Source organism: Ursus maritimus, unplaced genomic scaffold, assembly GCF_017311325.1.
Source record: "Ursus maritimus isolate PB19 unplaced genomic scaffold, ASM1731132v1 scaffold_16, whole genome shotgun sequence".
Lineage (NCBI taxonomy): Eukaryota > Metazoa > Chordata > Mammalia > Carnivora > Ursidae > Ursus > Ursus maritimus.
In genome coordinates, this window is record NW_024424008.1 from 7,872,926 (window position 1) to 7,896,078 (window position 23,153).

A 23,153-nucleotide genomic window follows, 5' to 3' on the forward strand; every position below is an offset into this window, starting at 1 on the left:
AAGCATAGAAATAAACCATAGGGGTACCTGGCTGGCTCAGTTGTGGAGTGTGCCACTCTTGACCTCAGGCTTGTAAGTCTGAAACCCAAGTTGGGTATGGAGATTACTTAAAAATAAACTCTTTAAACAATAAATTAAAACCTGTAAATTTGCCTCAAGATGATTATTACCAAATTCTTGCATTTATCCAATCAAAATTCACACACGGTACATCCAGATGTCACTAAATTGCAAAGCCACATCTAGAAAAAATAAAAAAAGACATGATGATCATATCCCATTTAACTTTCCATGTACCAAGAAGAAAGCCAACCCAGCCCCAAGGTGTCATTTGTGAAAACTGCTTGCAAACAGCAGTCTGAACTTTTTCTCTCATTTAGAAACAAAACATAAATATTAGAAACAAAAAATAAACATTAGAAACAAAAAATAAACCCATTGGATTGTAAGAAGCATTATGAAGTCTTTCAGACATATATTTCCAATGTTAGGAAAGACCTGTCTAGCTCCTTCCTTGGATTGCATTGAACTCCATCTTGTGGATGTATCATGATACATGTAACCCTTCAGCCTGTCATACACTGCAGTGCAGTTGCTCGCTCCAAGAGTGTGTGTATGTGTGTGTGTGTGCGTGTGTGTGTGTGTGTTATATGGCCCAGGTGCTCTCCCAAGAGGTTAGAGGGAGAGGAATGATGGCTCCCTCCAGAGGAATGATGGCTCCATTTTCCCCCACCTTCACCAACTCTGAATATTAATTTCTTTTTTTTAAGGTTTATTGATTTATTTTTTGAGAGAGAGAGTTGGGGGAGGAGCAGAGGGAGAGAATTTTCAAGCTGACTCTCTGCTGAGCACAGAGCCCACCGTGGGGCTTGATTTCATGAACCTGAGACCATGACCTGAGCCAAAACCAAGAGTGTGATGCTTAACCGACTGAGCCGCCAGGTGCCCTGAGTTTTAGTTCTTTTTATATTCTGGATTCTTAACCCTTATCAGATATATATTTGCAAATATTTTCTCCTATTCTGTAGGATCTTCTCATTTTCTTGATAGTCTCCTTTGATGCACAAAAGTTCTTAATTATGATGATGTCCAATCTATGTTTTCCTTTGTTGCCTGTGCTTTTGGTATCCTATCCATGAAATCATAGTCATGAAGATTTTTCCCACTGCTTCCTCAAAGAGTTTTGTAGTTTTAGCTCTTAAGTTTAGATCTTTGATTCACTTTGAGTTAATTTTTGTACGTGGTGTGAGGTAAGGGTCCAAATTTATTCTTTTGCATATGGAAATCCAGTTGTTCCAATGCCATTTGTTCAAGAAACAATTCTTTCCCCCATTGAATGAACTTGGCATCCTTGTCAAAAATCAATTGGCCATGGGGTGTCTGGGTGGCTCAGTCAGTTAAGCATCTGCCTCCAGCTCAGGTCATGATCCCAGGGTCCTGGGATCAAGCCCCATGTCAGTCTCCCTGTTTAGCCCGGGGCTGCTTCTCCCTCTGCCCCTTTCTCCCACTCGTGCTCTCTATCCCAAATAAATAAATAAAATCTTTTAAAAAATCCACTGGTCTTAGATATATGGGTTTATTTCTGGATCCCAAATCTATTCTAGTGGTTTTTATGTCTATCCTTTGCCAGAACCACACTGTTTTAACTATTGTAGCTTTGTAGTACATTTTGAATTGTGAGGTCCTCCAACTTTGTCCTTTTTCAAGATTGTTTTGGCTGTTCAGGATGCCTTGCAATTCTATATGAACTTGAGGACTGGCATTTCCACTTCTGCAAGAAAATCTCTTGGAATTTTGATAGGGCATGGTGTCTTTTTTTTTTTTTTAAAGATTTTATTTATTTGTCAGAGAGAGAGAGAGAGAAATAGAGAGAGAGCACAAGCAGGGGGAGTGGCAGGCAGAGGGAGAAACAGGCTCCCCCCTGAGCAAGGAGCCCGACACGGGACTTGATCTCAGGACCCTGGGATTATGACCTGAGCCAAAGGCAGACGCTTAACCGACTGAGCCACCCAGGTGTCCCAGGGCATGGTGTCTTTCATTGTTCAGAAATTTTACATTTTGATATGGTTAAATTATCTACCTTTTCTGTTGTAATTTTTTGGTTTTGTGTGTTGTTTAGGAAAGTCTCCCTACCCCAAGGTTATAGATGAATTACCCTAATTGTTTCTAATGTTTTTATCATTTTTATGTGTATAAGTCATAATGTAATATAATCTGTTTGGAATTTACTGTTTTGTATATGGTGTGAAGTAAGGACTCTAACTGTATATTTTTCTCTAACTGGATAAATAATTGTCCTTACATAAATTATTCAATAGACCCCTCTTTCCACTTATTTGAAATTCCACCTTCATCATATATTAAACTCCTACAGGGGAGGATCTATTTCTGGTCTCTATTCTGTTATTAATCTTGCCTATTTCTGAACTAACAGCACACCATTTTTATTATAATAGTCTTTCCCTATTCTTAAAATATTTTTTTCTCAGGTATTCTTTTTTGAGATGAGTGTCAGAGACAACTTGTCAAGTTCTATAAAAGATATGCTATTGGGATTTCAGTTGGAAAATAATGAATTCATTTTTTGTGTAAATTATATTTTTATTTTTAGCCTTCCCAACACCAAACATTTTATGTATTTTCTTTCACTCAGTTATCCTCTTATGTCCTTCAGTTAATTCAATTGATCACATTAAGATACATTAAGGATATAATTGATACAAACATTCAAATTAAATTTGGTTGTTCATTTGCAACTTGTAAATTTTTTTTTAAAGATTTATTTTTATTTTAGAGAGAGAGAGAGAGCAGGGGCAGAAGGAGAGGGAGAGGGGAAGCAGACTCCCCTTTGAGTGTGGAGCCCAACACAGGGCTTGACCTCATCACCCTGAGATCACGACCCTGAGATCATGACCAAGCCAAAACCATGAGTTGGACACTTAACTGACTGAGCCGCCCAAGTGCCCCTGCAGCTTGTAAAATTTTTCTTGGGTATATTCCTACGTCTGTTAGTTTTTGCTGAGGTTGTGAATTACTTCATTTTTATTACATTTCTAAATGGACATTGCTGGGTCATATAATGACTGAGTAGATATATTCTAAATATTACTTATAGAAATTTTCCTACAGGTCCATTAACACACTTAAAAAGAGATCTACGTATAAGGCTGTATGCCGTAACATAGTAAGGGCCAATAATGGGAAGTAGCCTAAATGTTTATCAATATGGGACTGATTAAATAAACTGCAGTTCATTCACATAATGAGATGCTTTGCAGTCTTAAAAGGAATGAGGTAGATCTAAATATTCTGATATGGGAAGTTCTCTAGGGGCACCTGGGTGGCTCAGTCATTAAGTAAGTGTCTGACTCTTGATGTCAGCTCAGGTCATGATCTCAGGATCATGCGATCGAGCCCCGTGTTGGGTTCTATGATGGGTGTGGAGCCTGCTTAAGATTTTCTTTATCCCTCTAACCCTCTCCCCAACTCTCTTTCTCTCAAAAACAAAACAAAACAAAACAAACCCCAAAGTTCTCTACATATTGAAAATGTATTGTTATATAAAGAAGCAACGTGTGGAACTGTGTTTTGTATTTTTGTATGTTTGTATACGCATAAATATTTCTGAAAGGATACATACTAGCTAATGGTGATACTTCTAGAGAAGGAGACTGGGAAATTGGTGTGCGTCATACAAATTTTCTCTTCCGGGGGACAAGGGAAGACTGTATTTCCCAACCGTTCCAGTAGATGTGATCTCATCACTAAGAGTGTAGGCGGAAGATTGTGGCACTTCAGGTCCAAGGTAATTGTCAGTGTGAAAGCTTTCCACTCCCCCTCCCCCACCCCCCATCTAAGCAGCTGGGATCAAAGAGCTTTGAGATGATGGCGATGCTGGGTAGAAGCAGCTGGGATCTGAGTCACTGCTGGAGGAGAACAGCGCACCGATATGGTCTACCCGCGCTGGGATGTGAGTGAGAAGTAAACCTTTGTGCGTTAAGCCACTAAGATTTGAAGGTTTATTTGGTGCCACATATAATGAATTAAAGATGGCCAGAGATTTTTTTGACACTTCTTTCACTGAAAGCTGGATCTATGAATCTGGGCTGGACCGTGTCCTTGAATCTGGGCTGGACCGTGATTGCTTTGGACAACAGAATGCAGAGCAAGCGATGCTGGGCTAGTTTCTGGGCTCGAGCCGTACAGGACTAGCAGCTCACTGCCTGCTGGAATGCTCGTTTGGGGATGTTTCCTTTCAGAATCTAGCCACCATGCTCTGAGAAACCAAATGGAGGGGCTACATGTAGGCACTCAGGTTTTCAGCTCTAATCAGCCTTCCAGCCAACAGCCAGCATCTCCTGCCAGCCGAACAAGTCAGCCATAATTAGCAACTAGTCCCACTGAGTGTTCAGATGACTCCACTCCGGCTTGTGGCTGCGACCACATGAGCCTCGAAGTGAGAATCATCTAGCTGAGCTCAGCCAACGTGACTGTTCACGCAGAATCATGAGAGCTATTAAGAAATACATGTATTAAGTAATGGAGGACAAAAGACCACGGAACAGCCTATCCCAACCTGACCAGCATGATGGTGTGTGGCAAAAAGTCTCACCCTTGTACTATTTAAATTTTTGGCTATGTGCATGTGATTTATTTTTCAATTAGATATAGCTACAATTTGGTTTTTTATTTTTTAGTAATTATTATTATTATTTTAAAAAATATTTTATTTATTTATTTGTCAGAGAGAGAGAACACAAGGAGGGGAGTGGCAGGCAGAGGGAGAAGCAGGCTCCCCGAAGAGCAAGGAGCCTGGATGCGGGACTCGATCCCAGCACCCCGGGATCATGACTTGCGCCAAAAGCATACGCTTAACCAACCAAGCCACCCAGGTGTCCCTTACTATTATTTTTTAAGTAGGCTCCGTGCCCAGGGTGGAGCCCAATGCGGAGCTTGAACTCACGACCCTGAGATCAAGATCTGAGCTGAGATCAAGAGTCAGACGCTTAACCGACTGAGGCACCAGGCACCCAATATAGCTACAAGTTTGAATTCACAGCTTCTAAGCCCTGGGCCATTAGAACTGGTTTTGTATGGTTTTGATACCACAGCAACAGCAATATTGACTGATCGCCTCAGGTGGTGCCAGGTCCTGTTCTAGGGCTGAAGACAGTGCCGGGATCAAAGCTGACTTGGTCCTGGCTCTCCCGAATCTTCCAGTCAGGTTGGAAAGACAGATCGAAAACAACTGAACAAGCACAGAACAATGATCCTCCCTGGGAGTGAGAAGTGCTCTGAGAGGAAGAACAATTAGATGTTGTGGACATTGACTGGAACAGACGCTATTTCAGATTGGATGAACAGGGAAGATCTTCTGAAAAAAAAGGGGGGTTGTGTCAGCCCTTAAAAGATCTGAAGGAAGAGCACCAGGAATAGCGAATATCCAAGGCAAATAGTCAGCGTGGGAGTGAGCTGGGCAGTTATTCAGTGTTGCGAACAAGGCTTTACTCACAGGGTAGAAAGACGTAAAGTCAGAGATGGGAGCAGGACCGTGCAGGCCACGATAAAGGATCTGAAATTTGCTTTGAATATGCTGGATGGAATATGCTGGAAAACCCTTTGGAGGGTTTTATTTATTTATTTTTTAAAATTTTATTTATTTATTTGAGAGAGAGACAGCCAGCGAGAGAGGGAACACAAGCAGGGGGAGTAGGAGAGGAAGAAGCAGGCTCATAGCCGAGGAGCCTGATGTGGGGCTCGATCCCATAACACCAGGATAACGCCCTGAGCCGAAGGCAGACGCTTAATGACTGAGCCACCCAGGCGCCCCTGGAGGGTTTTAAATTACAGTGACCTGAGTTGATTAAGGTTTTTAAATAGTCGCTCTAGCTGCTGGGAGATGCCTAACCTGGATGTGAGTTTTAAACTACAGTTGACCCCTGAACAACATGGGGATTAGGTGCACCAACCCCTGCACAGTAAAAAATCCACGTATCATTTTTCACTCCCCTAAAACGTAACTACTAATAGTCTACTGTGACCAATACCACAGACAGTCGATTAACACACATCTTGTATATTATATGTATTATATACTGACTTCCAATAATAGAGTAAGAGAAAAGAAAACGTTATTAAGAAAATCATAAGGAAGAGAAAATACATCTACAGTGATGTGGGGCCACGAATGGATGGTCAAGAAAGAATTTTTGAGATGTTTTTGGTACAAAAAGGTGCTTTTATTATAGCACAGGGACAGGACCTGTGGGCGGAAAGAGCTGCACTTGCGTTTGTGGGGAGTGACTGATGAAACACATTTTAGTTAGTGGGGGTTAGAGCATAAGTGTCTGGGGAGTTCGGAAGCAAGGCCTTCCAGGGCCTTGAGCGGCTGGCTGCTGCTAAGGCGAGGTTATTTACCACTGTCTAGCAAAACATCAGTCTTGAGACCCTTCAGATGTGTGTCAGTGGGCCATATGCTTGGAAGGTAGTTGCTAACATATATCTCTGGGGGGTGTTCACGGCTAGCAGAGGGAAGTAACACCAACAAGAGCAAAGCTACAGTGGTAAAACATTAGAGTCCTCGAGGGGAGCTATAGGAATGTTACAATCTGTATGTCTCAGGAATTGGGCCTGGAGACTCCAAGGGAGGGCCGAGTAGCCAAGCCACAACAAAGCCTGGCCTTTGTTTCTTTCTCTCCCATCATACAGTACCATATTTATTGAAAAAAATCCGCATACAAGTGGGTCTGCACAGCTCAAGCCCCTGTTGTTCAAGGGCCAGCTACATATTCTAAAGTGCACTAGGTCTCTCAAGTATGATTTAGTCACTTTTTATATACATTGGTCATCGAATCATGGTTTCCTTACACGAAGATACATGAAACAGCATGTTAAATGTGAAAAATAGGAATGTGTTGCTTTTACTATGAATGTTATCTAAGATTTTAAGTGAACTTCATAACACAATCTCTCATATTCTAAAGATAGAAGATAAATATTTTTAGTCCAAATCAATCGCTTCTTCATCCTATTATTTAAAAACGACAAATTATTTCAAATTTCCTAAGAGTGAGGTAAAAAAGGGTTAGGAACCCCTCACCCCAAAACAACTCCTCACTTGAGAGAAATATCATCTATTCACTGTCACCAGCTGGCTCTGGGTCTCCATGGTACACGGAGTCTCCTGGGCACGTAGGAGATTGTTACCACCTACACCCACTCCTTCAACAGACAGGCGAGGCTTGGAATGCGGCTCAGGTCAAAAGGCCTTCACTCAGTGAAGGGGCAGGGACGTTTTCCTGGAGGACGGGACCCATGAGTAGGAGTCGGTGGGCCTAGAGGGGAAGGTGTTCCAGAGGAGCTGGTGCAAAGGAAATGTGGGGCACTGAGCTCAGTTCAGGGTGGTTTCGAAGCATAGCAGGGGTACATCATCCGGGGGTGTCGCTTGTGACCCGTCCCACCATGGGCATCTCAAAAGACCTGTCACGTCCAGGGCCTGTGTGGCTCCCCAGTAGCGCCCGATTTCTCTCCGTTTCCAGGGGATAGACAGCTCCGCATTCACTCACCGAGAGCAGGGTGAGGCCGGGTCCAGCGAACCCCTCCTTTCATTCTTCATAGCAGCCGTGCCTGCAGAGCTCTGGCCGGGAGTCTTGCTGGAGACAGTTTATCACCTGCAACCCGTGACTCACTGTCAAGCGCACCTGCACGAGATGTGGCTACTCCTCCAGAGGCCGCCCCACGAGAGGGAACGGATAAGCCCCGAGACCGGACACGGGGCTGCAGGTCACGTTAGCCACCCACTCCTGTGCAACCTCAGGCCAGCCGCTTCTGCCTTGTGGGCCCGGGATTTGCCGGATGAAACCGGCTGCCTCCCTTCACTCTCAGGGACCTCCATTTTCTGCGAGCTGAGCCCCTAAACCCCGCTCTCCACGGGCGCTCTTCTGCCTCCTGTCCTTCCACGAGATTCTGTCCCCTGGCAATTTCTATGTCCTCAACCCTCTGCACCTGTTCTTCCCGCTGCCCGCAACCTTCCTCTCTCCTCCTGGCCAGCACCTACCTACGGCAGCCCTCGCGTTCCAGCTCAAACGCCGTCACCTCCGAAAGCAGGGCCTCTTCCCTTCAGTCCCCTCCTCCTCGCCGTCACGCTGCGTGTGCCTCGTGCCTGTGTCGCCTCCCCGCGCAGATCTTGAGCGCCTCCAGGGCACGGTCCGGATGTGAGGGGTCTCTGGGTCCCTAGCTCGGAGCGCGACCTGAGCGGAGGGGCCGTGGGCGACGGCGGTTACTTGCGAACTGGGGCTCGGCGCCCAGAGGTTAAGGGCCGGGACCGGGAGGCCGGCTCGAGAGCGCGCCCACAGGCGTGGGGGAGGCCGCCCCGGAGGTCGCGACCTGCGTCCCGGCTCGCTGCGGCGCCCAGCAATAGGAGCCCCGACGCAGGTGAGGACTTCTCGTGCGGTCCGGGTGGTGTAGCCCCCGGGGGCGGCTTCCCCGCACGTTTGCGCGGCTTTCTCCCCAGGCGAACGCTCTTAGTACGGTCCGGGGAGTCCCCGCCGCGGCCGCCCCCTGACGTCACGGAGTCCCCCGAGGCCCCGCCCCGGTCGCGCCTCCTTCCGCGGGAGCGGCGCGCGGTGCGGGCGGGAGAGCGGCTATGGCGGGGCCCGGCGCTCCCGGCGTGCCTGTCGCCCGCTGGAAACGCCACATAGTGCGGCAGCTTCGGCAGCGGGACCGCACGCAAAAGGCGCTCTTCCTGGAGCTGGTGCCGGCCTGTGAGTGCGCCGCGGGGGCCTCGCAAGATGGCAGTGGAGGGGACCGGGCTCCGGGCGCGGGGAGAGAGCGGTCTGGCTCCTCGGGTGGTGACCCGCGTGCAGAAGAGCCTTCTCGCCTCCGACTCCTTGGGCCTCCTGGCCCCTCTGTTACGCCCCACCTCTGACTAGCCAGCATTCCTGCCCTTTCCCGTCCAGCCTCTGCTTAGAGCCCCTTCCAGGACGCAGCTCCCTCCCGGTGCTCCTGCCCTCCTCGCCCGTCAGGGCCCATCTCTCCCGGTCTGGGTTTCCTGGGCACGGGATTGTTAGCTAGTGTTGGTTTTTTAGGGTCTCTTATGCTTCCCCCTCCTAGGGCAGTTCCCAGGGTACAATCTAGGCAATCCATGTGGTCCCTGTGACCCAGTGAAAGAACTCTCAGAGTAGCTGCTCTAAACTCTGAATCGCTAGGGAGGAAGCTCAGACTCTCAGCTTTGCCACTGGTAAGTGATCCTGGCTCAGGTTTTTGGAGCACCTCTGTGCTTGGGCAATCCCAGCCTGAGGGAGAAACGGGGCTCCAGGCTGCTGGCTGAGCCCATGAAGTCATACTCAGGTGTCTGGGGTGGGGGCTGGTCAGGTGTGGGTATGGCAGTTCAAGCCAGGGTGAACAGGTGTGCATCTGTGTAAGTGCCTCTGGTCATTTGAGGTTGCATGTGGTGGTGGGGGGATCCTCGGGGTGGGGGAATCACAACCACTATCCCCCCAGCTCCATCACTGGTCCTAATTTTGGCTGTTGCTTAACTATCTCCGCCCCCCCATCCCCCAAACTGAATTTGCAGCTCTTGTCCTGGGCCATGTCCCTGCAACCCCCCAGGCTGCTGGTCCTCTCCCTCGGGGATGTGAGGCCAGCCTCCTGCTTCCAGGCAACCTCACTTTTCCACCGCTCTGGGAACATTCAAGTTGAGGGAGAAGTCACCCATGTCCCCCAAGAGCTGCAGTCTGTGGGACTGGAGAGACCCAGAGGGCTCAGATCAGACATAATGAAGCTCCAGTCTTCTCTGTGGTCTTGGGTGGGTTGTGTCCCTAAGCCTGATTTTTCACCCATAAATTGGGCAAAATGGCGTCTTCTTTAGATTTGCGGGGGGAGGGGGCAGTGCAGTGCCCTGGGGGCTGGGTGGGGTTTTGTGTGAGAACTAGGCCAGTGACCTCAGTTGAGTTGACAGGCAGGGGACGGGGTGAAGAGAAGGAGCTGAGGAGCTAGGCCTGGGCTTACCACCCCCACCCTACCCTGGAACTGGTGAGAAAAGAGGAAGTGAGTGTGGTGGGGGTGGAGGGAGATATTCCAGGGTCTGTGGCAAAAACTACCAAATTCAAGGAGGTCTGCTGGATAGTTGCTCAAAGACTTTCTCTTCTGGCTTGGGGGACCCTTACCCCAACCCTGGGAAAGAGAGGATTGTTTTTTAGAGTAGAAAGTTAGAGCCCCTGGAGGGGAAGTAATTTGCCAAAGGCGAAAGGCTGGTGGAGCTGAGTTTATTTCATCACTCTTTGGGGCAAAGACTTGCTCTGGGGCAAAGCTGAATCAATCCCCGGCCCCTTCCCTCAGGACCCACAGTGGTCGGTGAGGCCAGCCGTCTACTTCCCCTGCAGTGGTTGTCCTTCTCTGTCCCCTGGAGAGGAGGTTTCCCAGGAGGGCCCGTGGGCAGGTGCTGTGAGGAAGCTGTGCCAGGGCTGAAGGTCTTGGTGGAGCCCACAGGCACCACCCTCAGGCAAAGGGCAGAGCCCAGCCTGACAGCAGCTCTGCCATTCTGCAGCCCTGGGCTCCTGCAACCCTCCCAGCCAGACAGGTATGCCTGGAGTCCGCTGGAAAGTGTTTGTCTCTTGTACCCCTAGATAACCATCTCCTAGAGAAGGCTGAGTTGCTGGCCCGGATCTCAGAGAAGCTGCAGCCAGAGCCAAATGATGTCACTCCTGCTACCCTCCAGGGCCCCTGGTGAGTGTATGAGTGTTCCCCGTTACAATGGGCTGCCTATGCCTGGGCCCTGCCCTCACTGCCTATGCTGGCTTCATTTTCTCCCTGGCATCTCATTGGCCCTTAAATGCTACCCAGGGGAGGGAGGAGGTGGGCTCTTGAAACTTCTTCCAAGCCAGCTGCTTAGAATGTCCTTTCTCCACCTTTCTCGGTCCATCTCTGCATTTGTCTCATCTCTTCCCTTCCCACCCCCACACTCCTGCCTTTTCCCCTCCTCTTTTTTTGTCTCCCTGATCCTTACCTGAGGCCTACAGAAAGGGTCTTGCTACATATTCCAAAGGGGGAGTGTAGATGAGAACCAGGAGTGGGTTGGGCCTCAGAGTTGGGAGGTGGTGCTTTTTTTCTTTCTTAAATAAAGATTAATTTGACAGAGAGAGAGCGCGTGCGTACACACACACACACACACACACACACACACACACACGCAGGGGGAGTGGCAGGCAGAGGGAGAGGGAGAAGCAGGGTCCCGTGGAGCAGGGAGCCCAATGTGGGGCTCACTCCCAGGACCCTGGGGTCATGAGGAGCCGAAGGCAGATGCTCAACTGACAGCCACCCAGGCTCCCCTGGGGGGTGCTACTTAAGGAGGGTCCTCGCTAGTGAACCCGAGGCCTGGGGAAATCCCAGAGCAGAAGAGTCATGGGCAGTTCCAGTTTCTGGAGACTTGCTCTTTCCTCTACTGGCTTTCTGGCTTCCACCTTCCTTAGGAGAAAGTTCATGGTTTTGGTTTCAGGCTTTCTGTGTTCACCCTGTGGCTGAACGGAGGGACAATGAACACTGCTCTCTTATTGGTTGGCAGGGAGGAGGAATCGGAGCCTGACTCAGACCAAGTCCTGTCACCAACCACTCTGAGGGTGAAGTGGCAAGAGGAGGAGGAGAGGCTCCGGCGGGTTTGCGGTGAGGTAGGCTGGGCAGGGGTCTGAGAGAGAATGGCGCGGGGCCAGAATCCAGGACCCCCGGGGGCCAGGGGATGTGGTCCGAGGGATCCGGCAAATGAGAGACATTCCCCAAGTCCAGTGCCAGAGTGTTCTCTGGCTTGGTTCTGGCAGCCCAGGAGGAGGTGGTCTCCAACAGCAGCTAGAGGAGGTTAGGTGAGAGCTCGGAGAGGAGGATGAGGTGCCCAAGGCCCCCTTCCGGCTGGTCCCGCCCGCTGGGTTCACAGCCTGCCTCCCCAGCCCCGGGGCCTAGCACCGGCTGACACACAGCGCACACTTGCAGACTACAGGGAGCCGGCCCCCTCCACGGCAGGTGCGCCACCTCTGCCTGACACCGCTGCCCCCACCCCGCCGTGTCTCTTGGCTGCAGTTTCAACACAGTGTCCTGCTTTTCTTCTCTTTTCTGTAGCAGTTACTTCTGAACTTCCTTCTCTGGTTCCCTTCCTCCTCTCTTTAAATGTGGGTGTTCCTTGGAGCTTGGGTGGGTTCGCAGACTCCTGTGCCTCAAGGACCTGTCTCTGGCCTAGCCGTCTCTCCTGAGCTCCGTACTCTTCGGTCAGCTGGGGTCCTTGGACAACATATCTAAAATCAGATCCCCCATCTCCCCCACAGTATGTGGCCAGCAGCACATGGAGAGGTGACTCCTGCAGGTGCTGGGCTAAGCATTATTTCAGCTAATCGTCCACAACTCTAGAGCAGGAAACTGAGGCTTAGAGAAGTGGAGCCAGGATTTGAACTCCTTCCCACACGAATCCACCTTCTGTGATCTCCATTCATTCTTTCAACAAAGATTTATTGACAATTGTCACGTCCAAGGCACAAGATCAGAACGAGACCCGGCCCCATGGAGCTTGCAGTCCAGTGAAGGAGACTGATAGGCCATAAACACACGCCTAGTTACAGCATGCCACCTTACCTGCCCAACGAGTGTGCGAATGGGGCTACGGACCCAGTGAGAGCCTCTCCCTCAGAGCCCTTGTTGTAGTTGCAACTTGACACTTGAGGCACTTTCTGGGCTGTGAGATCCCCAAGGCCTGGGATGCCCTTGCTTTGCTTCCACTTATCCCTGGGGTCTGTCTCCACAGTCCATGCTAATGAATATTTGTAGACTAAATGATGGATGAGGTAGACCCTTCACCCCAACTGGTAGTCACTGGGCTGGAAACCACGGGGCACCTCTGGTCCCTCTCAGCCCTTCACCCTGAGCTAGTAGTCATCAGCTCATGGATCCTGCCTCCAAATCCATCCACTCTCCGTTGGCCTGGCCCAAGTTACCCTCCTCTCTTCCTGGATGACCCCTCCCTTGGCACTCCCATCCATTCTCCATACAGCACTCACAATGAGAGAGAAAGAGAGATATGTATGTACGTATGTATGTATACACACACACACACACACACACACACACACACACACATATTTTAAAGTAGCCTCCATGCCCAATGTGGGGCTTGAACTCAAGACCCTGAGATTGAGAATCCCATGCTCTATCAACTGAGCCAGCCAGGCGCCCCCAGAGTGATATAATTTAATAACAAAAAGATCTCCCTTCAAAAGGACAATACAGACATACATGCATGTGAACAGAAGCCCATCGACTAGAGAAGTGAAAGCCCCTTCACCATCTCTCCCATTGTCAGTTTCGGATACATCTTCCAGAGCCCTTTAGCCTTCCCAGTGGAGCTCTCCGGCCTCCTGTTGCACTTCCTGCCACTCTCCCTGTCTCTGAACTCACGGTCCCCTTTGTCTGGGACACTTCCACAAACCCCCTGCCCTCAGCACTTCCTCCCTGGCACTTCCTCAGACACACACCAGTCAGTTCCCACTGGGTAAGCCAGGGGATGGGGAGGGGCTTTTTCTTTAATTCTTAGTACTGTTTCACATGTCGCAACAAGCATGTATCATTACTATTAGTTTAGCTTTTTGGGGGACATCAGAGATCACAGGAAGTTGCAAAGACTGGCTACTTCTTATGTACACACAATCAGGAAACTGATATTGGTACGAGATGTGCATATATTTGTCATGTTGTTCCCCTGTGTAGATTTGTGGGACCGGCAATATACAGCACGATCTCATCACCACAAAGATCTCCCTCTTGCTACCCTTTTTGGCCACAACTCACCCCTCTCCCCCAACCATCCCTACCCCTGCAACCACTAATCTGTTTTCCATCACTATTATTTGGATTTTGAAAAGCTTCCCCAAAATACTGAATAAGAGAATATCAATGAAAATAAATGACAGGCAAGGAAGCAGAAGTGGAGGTCAGATTGCTCAGCGGTGGAAGGACCGACAGACGTTATGAGTTGGGCCAGCTGGATGCGCAGGACACTCGCGCAGGGAGATGTGTCAGGGCAGCTGTGCAGCACTGGCCTCGCTCCTCAACCCGTCCCTCACCAGCCCGTGTGAGAAAGAACACAGGAACACGTTAGCGACCAGAGCCCCAACCTTGGTTATTTCCTCATGTTCCTCTCGTCACACTGGTAGGAACTCTTTTGCCTGAGGTCTGTCTCTTCCACGGACCCCTCAGCTCTCAACAGTGGGACTTGACCTTCCTCTCCGTGGCTTCCCCAGCTCTTGGTTGAAGGATTGCTGAGTGAGGCAGGGGCCTGATGAGGTGACCCTCACCCCCACTCCTGGGCTGGGGGCAGCTCCAGTATTCAGCCTGGCCTCTATGCTCCCAGAGCCCACCATTCTTCTTGCCCTGTGCCTCTGCTTAGGGCTCCTGGTTGCTCTCTGGATCTATGCTTGGGTAGGCCAGGGTTAGAGACGCGGGGAACAGAGCCCACATCCCTGGAACCCTTCCTGTAGACCTGTCCTGTAGTTGAAGCTTCCTGTTAAGTGGCCTGCCACTTAGCTGTGTAACTTTGTCAAGACACTTAAGCTGTCTGTGCCGCTGTCCTCGTCTGTAAAACGGGGAAAATGGCAGTACCTACCTCATGCTGTTGTTAAGGTGATTACAAGTTAGTATGTGTGTAGCGCTCAGAACAGGGCACGACACACATGTGCTATGTAAACGTTTGCTATTATCTGAAATATTACTCCTTCTAATAATTCTGCATTACCCTGTGAAGCGAGTACTATCATTCCCACTTCACAGGTGAGGAAACAGCAGGTTCCCAGAGGTTAAATGACTACCCCGGGGTCACAGAAAATAAGTGGCACTGCCAGCACTGAAACTCAGGTGTTAGACTCCAGAGCCCAAGGCCCTTCCATCGGTCCACAAAGAGCAGGGTGTTCCTGTGCAGGTCCTAAACCCGTCTGGACGGCTGCTTTCTGTTCAGGAAAAGGGCGGGTGGGTGGAGTACAGACTCTGTTCCGGGAGGCCGGGGAGGGGCAGGAGGCGCGGTGGGAGCCCTACGGAGGCGCTCCCGCCCACCTTCTGGCCCCTGGCCCCCCAGATGGCCTACCAGGCGGTGGAGCAGAGCGCTGCGCTGGGCGCCTTGGAGTCGACGCTGGAGGAACAGCAAAGCAGGTGAGGCGCGGGCCAGTGCGAGGGGGGGCGCACCCATCTCTGGGTGGCTCGGGCCATCTCTGCCGGGGGAAGGGGGAACCGGGTGCTCCTGCGTGTCTCCAGCACGGCCCGAGAGCTCTCCCCACGTCGCTGGTTGGAGACTTGGCTTAGCCACCCGCCGACCGCGTGGAAGGGGCAAGTCTGTCCCACGTCTGAGACCGGCTCCCGCCGGGCGGTGACGCACAGTCCCCCTCCTGCAGGCTGGCGGCTCTGGGGGGCCGCGTGGCGGAGCTGCAGGAGGCGCGGGCGCAGCAGACGCGGCAAGTGGACGCACAGCGGGCGCTGAACGGAGCGCAGCGGGCGGCCTACGAGGCGCTGCGCGCGCGCGCCAGGCTCCTGGAGGCGGCCCTGCGCAGGCTGGAGGAGGAGGCGCGCGACCTGCTGGAGCGGCTCGTGCAGCGCAAGGCGCGCGCCGCCGCCGAGCGCAACCTGCGCCTCGAGCGCCAGGAGAAGTGAGCGCACTCGGCCCCGCCCCTCGGAGACGCGAGCGCCGCGCCCCTGGTGGGGAGGGCACGATCCGCGCTTCACCTCCGCGTCCCGAGTAGCGTCGGGCCGGTCCGGCACTCTGGATGCTTCTCTACCCCCAGGGCCAAGCAGGCGCGGATGACCTTGGAGCTAAAGAAGGCTGCCAAGCGGACAGTGAGCATCAGCGAGTAAGCGTGGGGATGCGTCCAGCCCTGCCCGCCCAGCCTCCCCTGACCGGTGTGCCCCGCGTGCTCTCGGGCGCCCTTTTCTCTGGCCTCTGCCTACAGTTCTACCCCGCCCCACCTGTCCACACGAGGCCCCCGGGTACACCGAGCCCACAGGACACGTGCAGACTCGAGTGGTGGTAGGACCCGGTACCCCTACCCGCCACCCGTGCGCCCACACAGACCCCTCTTCACTGTGCGGTGCTCTGGAGGCAAGGAGGGGCTGGTCTCTTGAGCTTCCCGAGTTTCACTCCCTCTCCCAGGAGCCCAAACACCATAGCCGATGGGATCAGAGAGGAGGCCGAGGCTCTGGCCCTGACTGCTGAGCCCCTATCCCTGAAGAGTGAGGCTGGTGAGAAGTGGAAGAGGCCCTTCAGGTGAGGACCATCCCAGAGCTCTGAGCTGGGCCCCACTCTAGAGTCTTTTTCTAGGGCCTTGGGCCCAGCTCTTGGGCTGAGAGGAGTTTGGGGAGAGGCTGCAGTACAGCTCAGACCTCCCAGGACAGGTCTGGTCTCCAGTGTCAAGGCCTCTTTCTCTTCTTCTCAGGACCAGAGCTCTGGGGGTGGGGTGTCAGTCTGGTGAAAGGGTGTCACCAGGAGGGAACTGTGGGCAAGGCCCAGGACTCACCTGTCACAGGCATGTGTGTGTGTGAACACGTGAGCAGGTATAAATGTGAGCTCTCACACGTTTCTGAAGCACATGGATTGGGGCTTCAGTCCTTGAGGGCCCCTCCCCTCAGGCTCCCCCATTCATCGCCATTTGTCTGTCATTGAAGTGGCCCCCCACCCCCTGCTCCATTCACCAACTTGAAGGCTTCTCTTTGAGCCCTTCCTTGCAGGTCACTGCTGTCCAGGCCTGGGGGCAGTGAAAGAACTTTGGGGAGGGCATGAGATACTGCTCCCCAAAGTCCTTGGCAGCCCTGGTGGGCCAGGTCATCCCAGGACACATCCTCTGCTGGGCTTTTTTGAGGTCACTCAGCAGGCCTAGGTTTAACCTCCCTCCATCCCCCAGCCTTGCGCTATTCCAGCCTGAGGGCACCTTCGCCCTCTCCCTCATATGCCCCAGCTCAGCCTCCCCAGAACTTTTGTTGGGGGGCACTTGGGTGGCGAGGCAGTTCTTACTGTCATGGTGGAAACTGTGGGAGACTTTATTTCCGAATCCCTCCCTGCCTCCACCTTCCTGGGCCTGCTGTGGGTCGTCCTGCTCTCCTGCTCTTGGAGGAGCCAAGTTCTTGGCCCAGGCTCACAGGCCTGTGAGCCTCAGGGTCCCCAGCAGGTGTAGGGATGGATGGCGGCTGCCTGCACACCCACCGGCCAGTCCCTTAGCACATCTCTCTTAATTCTACCCCAGATCTGCCTCTGCCACCTCCTTGACGCTCTCCCGCTGTGTGGATGTGGTGAAGGAGCTTCTGGAGTAAGTGTGTGCGTGCACCCACATGTGTGTGAAGGGTTTCGGCCCCTTGGAGGCCCGTGTCGGGCTTCTGCAGTCCAGGCTTGGTCCGCGTATGTCTCGCTCTGTCCTTCTCTGTGTTGCCCAGCTGTCTGTCTGAATCTCTGCTGTCTCTCCCAGACCTCCTTTCCCTCGTTTCCAGGCCTGCCTGGCTATCCTCCACGCTCTGTCCCTCATCCATGGTCCTCACAGGGGACGAAGATCTCCAACCTGAGCCTGGATAGGGACTACCACTCAGTGGGGAAATAGGCTCAGATGTGTCAGGACTTGTTCAGGGTCCCAGAGCCAAGTGGCAGCAAGGCTAGGACTGAAACCCCAGCCCAAGGTTGCTCCCATCCACCGACTCTCCCCTGCCTCTGTGCTCCTCCCACCTTCACCCTGACCCCTGGGGTCAGAGGCCGGGCTGGGAACAAGCTCGCTGCTCCTCTGGGCATGTGCTGCCGCCTTGCTTGTCTGCTTTCTATTGCTGCCGCCTCAGGGGCATGAGACTCCTGTGTCAAATGCCTTCCTAACACCTGCCCCCCACCCAGTTTCAAGAAGAGGAGAGGCCACTCCATTGGGGGAGCTCCTGAGCAGCGATACCAGAGCATCCCTGTGTGTGTGGCTGCCCAGCCTCCTAGCCAGGTTCAGGATGTGCTGGTAAGGGAGGGGCTGCCGCATGCATGCGGCGTGAGCCCCAGGGTGGTCCAGGGAGGCCAGGGAAGCGACGCTGGGCCCCTCCACTAGGGCACAAGTTGTCTTTCCCAGCCAGTGGTAGAAGCCTCTCGGCACTTAGTAATGCGGGATGGACTGGAGAGGGAGGTCAGGAGGCCAGGCAGGGCACTATGGGAAGTGGAGCGGGAGGCTGCCGCAGGGCTGAGGAGACCTGATGTGTGCGGGTGCGTGTGAGAGAGCCTGTGAGTGTGCGCAGAGGGGCGCCTGTGGGGAGGACCAGAGGCCCCAACCTCCCTTTTTCCCATAGGACGCCCACCTCTCCGAGGTCAATGCTGTTTGTTTTGGCCCCAATAGCAGCCTCCTGGCCACCGGAGGGGCTGACCGCCTCATCCACCTCTGGAATGTTGTGGGAGGTGAGGATTTCTCCTCTGTGGGCCAACCTAGTGCTTTCTCTCCAGAGCCCACCCTCAGCTTGCTCCTTGTTGGGCAAAGGTCTTAGATCAGTTTGTGTTTCTTCACATGTCACATTTTGTGGGCCGTGGCCAGATGACCCCTTGGCAGGAGTTCTGGGCTGAGCCTCCCACCGGCTGGGACCTAGGTCTGCAGGATGGGGAGGGCCCAGGTCAGATGGTCCCTGTTAGGGGAAGTGGGGGTCCCTTCTCATTAGATCCTGCGGGGATAGGCCCTTGAGAAACAGGTCCCTGGGGTCCACCAGGTGACCTTTTCTGGTATCCCTTGAGCTCTCAGAACTCAGGAGCTGAGTGTTCACTATCTACCCTGTGCTTGGAGAGGCGGGTGTGCTGGGGAGTCAGTCATTTCCTGGAGGCTTCCTCGAGAAAGGGTTGGCCCTGGCTTGCTGGGTGACCTAGGGACAGTCCCTTCTCTCTGGTCCTGGCGCCCTGTGAGATGATCCGCTGCCCCCTGGAGCCCCCTGCTGGCAGTTTGGGAAGGTGCAGGCTCCAGGCCAGGCCCCCAGAATTCTTTCCTCCGGCTTGGGAGAGACTGATCTCAGCTCTTCCTTTTCATGAGGTTAGTGACTTCATTTCGCCTGTCTTTTTCCCGGTCCCTCCAGGTCGTCTGGAGGCCAACCAAACCCTTGAAGGAGCTGCTGGCAGCATCACCAGTGTGGACTTCGACCCTTCGGTGAGGGGACTTAGCCTCAGTGACATGTGATGCCCCTGTTGTGTCCCTCCCACGCCCCAGTCTCCACACTGGGCAGGTGGGGGCTCTGAGACATAAGGGAACATCATGGATGTCCTAGACTCTGTCCCTCTGGCTGCTACACAAGCCTTCCCTGGGCCTGGATGCTCTGCCTGCCTGGATGATTGGGGCTCTAAGGCAGCCCCCGCCCCAGCTGTCTGGCCTGAGAGACGTTGCTCCTGTCCGGGGCCAGGTTCAGGGCCTTTCCCTTCCCCTTCCATCTCTCCAGGGCTCACAGGTATTAGCAGCTACTTACAATCAGGCCGCCCAGCTCTGGAAGGTGGGAGAGGTACAGTCCAAGGTAAGGTCTGACTGAGGAGGCAGCCCTGGGGGTCAGGGGTCATGCCTTGGGCCCTGAAGGGGGTGTTATGGAGTCTTGGCCACGGCCTTGATCCATACCTGGGATGGGGGGGGGGCAGGAAACACTGTCTGGACACACAGACAAGGTGACGGCTGCCAAATTCAAGCTAACAAGGCACCAGGCGGTGACTGGAAGCCGAGACCGGACAGTGAAGGAGTGGGACCTCGGCCGCGCCTACTGTGAGGCCCAGCCCCTACCTCCCCCTCCCTACCTGTTGGCACCCCAAGCCAGGTCAAGAATACCTCAGCATGTTCTCTGGGAATGGCTCTAAGATTCACAGGCATTTGGGGTGAAACCTCCCGAGGCCTCTCCTTCTCTACCCCTCATCGGTGCTTTCTGCCTGGTGTCTTGGTGACTTCAGGCTTTGGGCTGGGAAGCAGGGGACCTGGGTTCTAGTTTGGGGAGGATACTTACCCCTCTGTGGCTTCTGGACCTCGGCTTCTCCGTATGTCCAGCGGGATGGTTTCCACAACCTTTTTCTGAGGCTTGGGCTCTGCTCCTTGGTCCCCAGGCTCCAGGACCATCAATGTCCTTTCCTACTGTAATGATGTGGTGTGTGGGGACCATGTCATCATTAGTGGCCACAATGACCAGAAGATCCGGTTCTGGGACAGCAGGTGACAGGCATGGGCTGTGGGTGGTGGAGGCACGGGGACAGGCTTCCTGTGTTCTCGTCCCTTTCTCTGGCTATGGAGCCATGGAGGCACCTCAGGGAGTGCGGCTGTGGTGGCCTCTCTGTGCTCGGTGTGGCCCCGTGAAGGCTCTGCTGCCTCTGGGGACCAGTGGTACCGTTTTAGTGGTTCTTGGTCCAGCTGCTGGACTTGGCCTGGGCCTTGCCAACCAAAATGGAGGAGCCCCCTTTTCTACGTAGTTCCCACTTTTTAATCAAAGGAAACAGCAGATTTAGTTGTGTTTTCAGTCTAGAGCCCCGCACTGGGCTTGGATGATTCGTGAAAGCCAGTGCCAGGCCTGTCTGCAGCGCCTCCTTCCAGGCGTGCGGGGCTGTTGTTGGAAGCCTGTTGCTCGCTCTCACATGGTTAATGGCAACTCTCACTGTTTTCTGTCAAGCACTTATTTTAGTGACCAGGGGTTTCGAGGCCCCAGCGTCTAGTCAGAGGCTGGCTCAGTTCCTGTGGCAGGGGCTGGCTGCAGTGGAAGAGAGGAGATTAGTCCGCGTCAGCCCTGGCCCCGGTCATCTGAGACCTGGGGGCACCTCTTGACTTCGGTAACCTGTCAGGAGTGGCCTCGGTGGCCAGTTCCTCATCCCTACCTCTGTCTCTGCTCCTCAGGGTCCCCTGCTGCACCCAGGTCATCCCTGTGCAGGGCCGGGTCACCTCCCTGAACCTCAGCCACGACCAGCTGCATCTGCTCAGCTGTTCCCGAGATGACACACTCAAGGTCATTGACCTTCGTGTCAGCAACATCCGCCAGGCGTTCAGGTACCAGCCTGTGCCCACTGACGCTGCGGCTTTGGCCGGGGCAGCTGGGCCTCTCGTCCCTTGTTAAGGGCCCTTCGGGGCCTGTCAGTAGGGGACCCATCCTGGAGGCCCTTCTGGACCAGGGCCTGCTGAGGTGCCCCAAGCTCTTGACGGAAAGAGGGAGCTCTGGAAGCTGCTGGCTGAGGGCAGGGACTGGCGGCCGCGTTCATTCTGACCCCGATTCTGTCTGTCCTCAGGGCTGATGGCTTCAGGTGTGGTTCCGACTGGACCAAAGCCGTGTTCAGGTGTGTCTGTGAGCGCACGTGCCTCTGCCTGAGTGTGCCGCACCTGGCCGTGTATGTCCGTGTCTGCGTGTCCGCGTCTCTGTCTGCATGGGTGTGTCCTCACCTCTGATCGTCTCCTGCTTGCTCTGCTGTGGCCCCTGCAGCCCGGACAGAAGCTATGCGCTGGCAGGTTCCTGGGACGGAGCCCTTTACATCTGGAATGTAGACACCGGGAAGCTGGAGGGTAGTCTGCGGGGACCCCACTGGTGAGCGTGGCCCCCCCCGCCCACCCCTCCCCCAGCCCCGGCCCCAGTGCTGCTCAGCCAGTTCCAGGTTCTGACATGCTTGGGACCCTGGAGCCCCCAGCTCTTGTCCCCACACCTTCAGCCCCCCTGGCTCCCCCCAAGCCCTTCTTAGTTCACAAGGTGCTTTCCCGCGTGTGTGCACAGCTCTGTGAGCCCATTTTACAGGGGAGGCAGCAGGCTCAGACGGAGCCTCAGACTGCCCGGTTCCAGTAACCAGGGGCAGAACCCAGGCTGCAGGCCTGGCTTCTGATGCCTCCCTGAAGCCTGTCCCTCCCTCTCCTCAGCACTGCCGTCAACGCCGTGGCCTGGTGCCCCTCGGGGAGCCATGTGGTGAGCGCGGAGCAGGCCAGGAAGGCTGTGCTCTGGCACTAGTGCCATGCCGAAGCCCGAAGCCAGAGGACAGCTTCCCACTGCTCACAGGCCTCCAGAGCAAGTGGGGTGGGCGTGGGGTGGGAGATGGGGGTGGCCTTGGGGCATTTCATGGGGAATAAGGCCTGGCAGGACCTGGCCTGTCTGTTGAAAAAAAAAAGTGTGTGTGTGTGTGGGGAATGACACTATTTTTTTGGTGTTTTCTTTTTTTTTTTAATCTCTGATTTCTCACTTTCTTTGACAAAACTGAAAAAAAAAATTGCATCTAAACTGGTGTCTGCTTGCCTCTTTGCAGCATTCAGGTAGCAGAGGCCTTTGGGCTGGTGGTACGACGACACCCGGGCTTGGCCCCCTTCCTCCTCCTGCACACAGCTGGGGCAGAGCCAGTCTGGCCTCAGTGCTGTTCGCGTCTGAGGAGACAGCATGAAGAAAGGCTCACAGGCAGCAAAGGGCAGTGGCTCTTGGGGCCATGGGAATTTCACCCTTGGTCCAAGCTGGTCCAGAGGCCAACACCTTGGGCCCTCCTATGTCAGGCACCCAGGGTAGACTGAGGCTGTGGAGGGGCGTTGGGAGTTCCAAGGAAGGGAGCACGGGGAGCAGCCCTGAGGGGCTCTGGTGGAGAGGGTCCTAACAAACCAGAGAGTGATGTCAAGTACTTAGTACACCAGGCCTGCCTAAGATGGGGGCACGTTCTTGCTCCAGAGGTAGGGCCCAGAACGGGTGGGGAACAGCCTGTGTGGGTCTGTGTGTTGGGGAGGGCGGCCGTGGGCTGGGCCTGGGTTGGGGCTTCACTTAGGCAGGCACCACAAGCCTGTGGAGTACAAGGCAGACGCAGCGGGGCCGAGCCTGGGCACCCCACTTCCCTTGTCAGCCTCGGGCACGGAGGAGTCATCAGCAGGACAGCCTTCGCCAGTCACAAGACAGCAGAAGGGCCTTCTGTCCCCGAGTGACGGGACCTTACTGTGGAGCGCTGCTCATCCGAGATTCAAAGCCTTCACTCTAGAATTCTCAGTTTCCTTCTTTGTCACCTTACAAAGTCTCCCTCGGGGCTCACTGCCATTTCCGGGCTTTGGAAGCCGTTCCCAGCCCACTATTTAGTAGCTGGGTGATTTCAAGCAGGTTCCTTAACGGCTTTGTGCCTTAGTTTCCCCCCTGTGAAAGGGGCAAATAATAGTACTCACCGCAGAGGACGCCTGCGTGGCACAGTCCGT

The 23,153-nt window shown here is 53.7% G+C and overlaps 1 protein-coding gene and 1 long non-coding RNA gene across 5 annotated transcripts; one reads left to right on the forward strand and one right to left on the reverse strand.

Annotated features, from left to right (window-relative positions):
* Positions 1-6,217: 6,217 nt before the first annotated feature.
* Positions 6,218-8,199, reverse strand: LOC121102875. Its single transcript, XR_005834978.1, has 2 exons — positions 8,057-8,199; positions 6,218-7,670 (listed from the first exon to the last, which is right to left on the reverse strand). It is a non-coding gene; the product is annotated as an uncharacterized LOC121102875 (long non-coding RNA).
* A 106-nt stretch (positions 8,200-8,305) lies between these two features.
* ATG16L2 (autophagy related 16 like 2) lies at positions 8,306-22,124 on the forward strand. Of its 4 annotated transcripts, none has more exons than XM_040630819.1 (19): positions 8,306-8,433; positions 10,626-10,725; positions 11,561-11,663; positions 15,101-15,174; positions 15,414-15,665; positions 15,801-15,866; positions 16,166-16,279; positions 16,449-16,538; positions 17,253-17,315; positions 17,882-17,990; positions 18,313-18,418; positions 19,078-19,148; positions 19,435-19,506; positions 19,625-19,745; positions 20,078-20,183; positions 20,856-21,005; positions 21,242-21,289; positions 21,433-21,534; positions 21,858-22,124. In XM_040630819.1, the coding sequence occupies exons 4-19, from the start codon at positions 15,101-15,103 to the stop codon at positions 21,943-21,945; spliced, it is 1,632 nt and encodes a 543-aa protein (XP_040486753.1). In that variant the 5' UTR covers positions 8,306-8,433; positions 10,626-10,725; positions 11,561-11,663; the 3' UTR covers positions 21,946-22,124. The 4 variants fall into 4 exon arrangements, 3 of the variants coding, with proteins under 3 accessions (XP_040486753.1, XP_040486750.1, XP_040486751.1); XM_040630816.1 differs by lacking the exon at positions 8,306-8,433 and adding an exon at positions 8,600-8,762; XM_040630817.1 differs by lacking the exons at positions 8,306-8,433; positions 16,449-16,538 and adding an exon at positions 8,601-8,762.
* The last annotated feature ends 1,029 nt before the right edge of the window (positions 22,125-23,153 follow it).

Coding starts and splice junctions, on each gene's coding strand:
- ATG16L2 (XM_040630816.1), top strand. CDS start 8,645: ATGGCGGGGCCCGGCGCTCCCGGCGTGCCTGTCGCCCGCTGGAAACGC. Junction 15,175..15,413: donor CTGGAGGAACAGCAAAGCAG/GTGAGGCGCGGG, acceptor CCCCTCCTGCAG/GCTGGCGGCTCTGGGGGGCC. Junction 21,535..21,857: donor AGTCTGCGGGGACCCCACTG/GTGAGCGTGGCC, acceptor CCCTCTCCTCAG/CACTGCCGTCAACGCCGTGG.